Source organism: Laetiporus sulphureus, assembly GCF_001632365.1.
Source record: "Laetiporus sulphureus 93-53 unplaced genomic scaffold LAESUscaffold_31, whole genome shotgun sequence".
Lineage (NCBI taxonomy): Eukaryota > Fungi > Basidiomycota > Agaricomycetes > Polyporales > Laetiporaceae > Laetiporus > Laetiporus sulphureus.
The window spans coordinates 453701-458508 of record NW_024468540.1 but is presented as its reverse complement, the minus strand read 5'-3'; the positions used below and the strand labels follow the sequence as shown (position 1 = coordinate 458508).

The 4808-nt window shown below is 49.9% G+C and overlaps 3 protein-coding genes across 3 annotated transcripts; 1 reads left to right on the top strand and 2 right to left on the bottom strand.

The window, feature by feature from the left end:
- Positions 1 to 20: 20 nt before the first annotated feature.
- LAESUDRAFT_760994 (uncharacterized protein) lies at positions 21 to 1552 on the bottom strand (the record flags this gene model as incomplete). The annotated part of the gene is made up of 5 exons (XM_040912841.1): positions 21 to 206; positions 265 to 501; positions 552 to 734; positions 790 to 999; positions 1055 to 1552. Coding segments are annotated over 5 exons (1314 nt in total), but the record flags the coding sequence as incomplete, so codon positions are not given.
- A 246-nt stretch (positions 1553 to 1798) lies between these two features.
- On the top strand, positions 1799 to 2594 carry LAESUDRAFT_760993 (uncharacterized protein; the record flags this gene model as incomplete). The annotated part of the gene is made up of 6 exons (XM_040912840.1): positions 1799 to 1815; positions 1859 to 1871; positions 1928 to 2128; positions 2178 to 2210; positions 2256 to 2285; positions 2340 to 2594. 6 exons carry the CDS (start codon positions 1799 to 1801, stop codon positions 2592 to 2594), a joined length of 549 nt encoding a protein of 182 aa, XP_040762447.1.
- On the bottom strand, positions 2260 to 2979 carry LAESUDRAFT_727885 (uncharacterized protein). Its single transcript, XM_040909314.1, has one exon. It carries the CDS (start codon positions 2927 to 2929, stop codon positions 2600 to 2602), a length of 330 nt encoding a protein of 109 aa, XP_040762446.1. The 5' UTR covers positions 2930 to 2979; the 3' UTR covers positions 2260 to 2599.
- Between the last annotated feature and the right edge of the window lie 1829 nt (positions 2980 to 4808).

The window sequence follows — 4808 nt, the reverse complement described above, 5'->3', positions numbered from 1 at the left end:
TTCTTCTTGAACATCCTAACCTCATCCATAAGTTCTGGATGTTCCTTTACCCATGCCATGCTGATTGCGAATGGATAGATCTTGCTGGGTGGTACCCCTGTGCATGGTCGCTGGAGGTCAACACGTTTCATCTTGATTGGTGCATTTCCCTGTCCCTTGCGCTTCGTTTGCACAATCTGATCGAGCTTCGCAAGCACGCTGCACAGCTAGTGATGTCAAAAGATCAATCATATGCATACTCTTCTAGATATCTTCGAAATGTACCTGACCAGACCGCCAAGCCAGCGAGCGCCGCTCAAGTACCTTAACGCCTTCCTCAATTTCCTCCTGGGTGAGTCCAGCCTTTGTGGCAAGCAGCTGTCGATGAACATCTCGAGCTTCTTCTTCGTCACTCCAGTCACTGCATGCCTCGCTCATCCAGTCGGTGAGAAGGACTGGACTTGGGTCAACCTTGAACCTCTTCTGGTACGCCTTGACAGCTGTACCACGCAGTTGTTTGAGCTTTACTGAGATTTTTAGTGCAGTTAAATGACTATATTATTGCAACGAACCTGTTCCTGCCGTCTACGCCGTCTATTGCGTGCCTGGTTTGCCAACTGCGCCGCTTTCTTGAGTTCATCTTTTTGTGCTTGGTAAGCCCTCTTCCAGGTGCGAAAGCGTGTCTTAGCGAATTCTTCTAAGTCGCGCTTCGTGAAATTGACATCAGGATGCGTTATCGTGCGTGAAACATCATTCTAGAATACTCATTAAATATCGTTGACGTGTTTAGAAAGCTGAAAAGGTGCGCACCGTCTGTTCCTTGTACACTAAATCTGCAATGTGACGAATGATCGCGGCGTTCTCTTCATATGTCACAGTCTCATCAAAATTGAATTCCATGCTCGGCTTATCCTGCGCCGAACCATCAACATCATCATTCTCATCATTGACGTCTCCTTGCAATGGAAAAGGATTGCGACGAAGGCCAGTGAGTGTCTTTAAATGTCCAATGACTGCTTCCTACGCTCATCCAAGATTAGCTGATGTACATATCAAGTTAGAAGTGTGATTGCACCTGAAGCTCTTCACGCACTTCCGCTTGCCTTTTCGACAGATTCCCCTTCTCAAGGCTCAAGATCCTCTTGGCTGTGACAGACTTGCATGTCTTTCTGCGATGCTTTGTAACAGGTGCGTCACTCTCGCTATCTGTCCCTTCGTTCTCTTCATGCTGTCTACCTGCTTTATCCTTCATCTCCTGTAGTTCTCTACGCAGCTGAGCAATGTCCGCTTGCATGTCAAGATGAGGTTGAATTGCTGGGACTGCAGGGGCTGCGAGGGGTTGTTGATGAGGAATATGACCTGAGAGCATGCCCTGGAACTCTGCGAACTGCTGTATGGATGGAATAGGTATGCCTAGAGGTGTGTTTTTCTGGAATTCGGCAGCAAAAAGCTGATATTGGTGAAAAAAGGTCACACTTGTTTGGATTTCTGGGTGTACTGGAGCCCCCGGGAGAGTTGCTGGTGGACCAGTAGGTGGAGGTGGATAGGATGGATGCCATCCTCGTAGCGGCATGATGGAAAAACCAGTGGAATGTGCAAACGACGAGGAGCGAGTGGGTGTATGCGCCTGTGGCGCGCACGGTATTCATATCACGTGGGCGCGAAATGTCCCAGAATGGTAATCGGGCGCTAGCGCCGTGGTCTTGCTACGCAAATGTAGATTAACCTGTAAATATATGACCTACACTCGGGTACACACATGTGAACTTTTGGCCTCTACACCATGCTGAGCATAGGGGCTGGCTACACATGTACACGGATGCCTGGCTATGACTGGTACGTGCATTCGCATACCTCCGTGTATTCAGATTCTCGGTAGGTACACGAAGTCGGTTTATCTAACGTAAATTTACCTCTGTTTACACCTGCACAGCTTAATTATGTATAGGTACACCGAACCCTGGATACAGGAGCGCTAAACGCGGTGAATGGGACGGGCCATCGGTTTGGCCCCGTGGAGCCATCTTCTAGAGAGTGGGTGACTCCCGAACTCCTGGCCGCGCAGCGGGCTGGCCGGGAAAGTCAACACAAACCGATCACCATTGACCAAGAGGCACTCACCGCAATCGACGAGAACCACCACTACGAGGTTCCTGCTGGGGACCATGACGCTGACTGGTGAGTGATCCAGTTGGCAGGTCAAGGGCTGGGAGCTGGGGCAGGTCGCCGAGGTGTGAAGGCTGCAGGGCAGCTGAGGGACAGGTGCGACTGGGCAGAGGTGGGATCAGGAGGTCGAGGGCAGGAGGGTGAGGGCCAGAGGGTTGACCGCGGGGCGCCGCTGCGGTGATACAAGACACCAGGTGCAGGGGGCGGGCACTGCGCGAGGCGGGCCTACCAGCGAGGCGAGGGCGGAGCAGGGCATCAAAGGGCAGGCCGAGCGGATGCCGAGCAAGACAGGCCGGCAGTCCGACGAAGCGGCACAGCCACAGCACGTGGAGCGCCGAAGAAAAGCCGAGCGAGGCGCTTGCACGGAGCGTGCACGGAACGGAGACCGAGACCCGAATCCAAGGGGCATCGGGACTGGCGTGCAGACCGAGCGAGCGACGAGCGCGTGAGGGCGCTATAGGAAGTCACCGAAAATGGGCACGTACGGGATGCGTATGGTACAGAGACCGGGACCCAAGATCAGGGGGCGCTGGGACTGGCGTACGAACCGAGGCGGGCAGGGAAGCACATGGAACGGAGACCGGCATACCTGGAGACAGGGAGTGTGGTACAGGCGTGTGGCCCACAATGGGATTGATGCAGCAGTGGCTAGGTCGAGGGGGCATGTTGGAATCTGGGCACAGAGCGCAGATGCGAGAGGCCCCGGTGTGACCTGCGCCACCAGCGTGGGAGAATAGTAGCACGCGTGTATATAATAGAGCACGGCTACAATGGGACGGGCCATCGGTTTGGCCCCGTGGAGCCATCTTTAAGAGAGTGGGTGACTCCCGAACTCCTGGCCGTGCAGCGGGCTGGCCGGGAAAGTCAACAAGAAGCGGCTTGGTTCGGATAGGATTTGACTGAAAGGATAATGCATCTCCGAGAGCCTGTAACACATTTCGATGCCGGCATCTCACTGACATTGCTAAGCACATTTTGCGCATAGCCGCTTCCCTGTCGACGCCGAAAATAAGGACTGCAAGCATTATTGTCATTTTGCCTTGTGACGGTAAACGATATGGGATGGCCACTGACAATTGACTTTCGAGTGATAGTCAGGAATTTTACCGGTGGCATAAAGTCTGCATTGAGGTCTCGTCGGGTGTCGACTCCAAGCGCCACGGTGCAGTGAGTTCCATAGCATCGCTTGATGTCAGAGAACCAGCCAGTTCGTCTCGCGAGCGCCAGCAGCAAAGCAGATTAATGGTTTCGGAAACGCACGCAGAGTATGTCCACCATGGGATCTCGAAAATAGCGTTCGGCAGATAAAAATCCGTATATGTTTTTAACATGATGTCAAAAAATCCGCTTGCCATATACGTGTACAGTCGCGGACAACCAAAGTCGACAAAAATAAAAATACATTTATTCCGCCTGAACGGCTCGTTACTTTTCGATTTTGACTGCAGATTCAGACTCAGAATGTCGAGAAACGTCCAAAAACACTTTCTTTGTATTTTTCTCGTGCATTTTTGGCATCCGCCAAATTTTTGGTCGAAAATCTGAATGTTTTTCGGCTACAGACACGTGGATCAGGTACTATTTGTTCAAAACTGCCTCGATTGGAACATATTATCATTAGAGTCTTCAGTAGAGAAGGGTTAGAAGGAGCTAGAGCTGTTGTTTGATTGTATAGCCCAGACATGTTTTTAGATGTGCGAGCCTTGTTGTGACCATGCACCATAATATATGACTTGTTGGTCACGAGCCCCAGTCACAATGGCCAACTTGCATAATTGTTTGCCCAATTTTCATTGTTGGTTTTGGTGAACTTTCCATAAAATGATATAAAGGAGCTCAAAAGGAGTCGATTGGCGTATTTTATGTGATTTTTAGGCCTGTTTTTGGGGGTCCACCAAATTTTTGAGGAATTCTGGGTCACAAAATCACCTTTTGCAGGCAAACAGTTCACAGGATTCACCGCAAATTTATTTACAGACACCCCCTCATCAATCCAGATCGATTCTGATACATATCGGACATTCTAGAAATATTTCTTAAAATTGTCGTGTTTGGCTGTCCACGACTGTATGTCGATCAAAGTCAACTAACGCACAGGTAACGCATAGGATAGGATACACAGCAGATTTATCAATGTGGAAAATAGTGTGGGAATGTCGACTGATGTCTTACATTTGCGGCAAAGGTTTGCCAATGTAGCATTTAAATCGCAAATAGTTCACATTCACAGCCAAAGTGATGAAGGTTGGACCTGCGTGGTCCGGCGGAATCCGCCGGATTACGCCGGATAGCCGGAAGTGATACATTTTCAGCATGAAATGCCATAGTTGCAAATATTTGTCACATGTGTAAGAAATCAGTCGACATTCACACACAATTTCCCACCTTGATAAATTGTGTCATGTCTGCCGTGATACTTACTATCAGTGGTCCACTAATGCAATTTTTTCAGAGTGTCACGTCCTATTCTGCTGTCAGTGAGCAGACCCCCTCGGAGATTTTATTCTTACAAATACTGGGGTCTTGAGAATACTGAGAAATATTTGTGAGTGAACAGGATGTGAAGTGGATGAATCCGAGGATGACTTCCGGTCGCAACACCAATGCAATTATCAAGAATCATCAGCCACCGTGTGAACGTCTTCATTTTGACAGTCCGATCC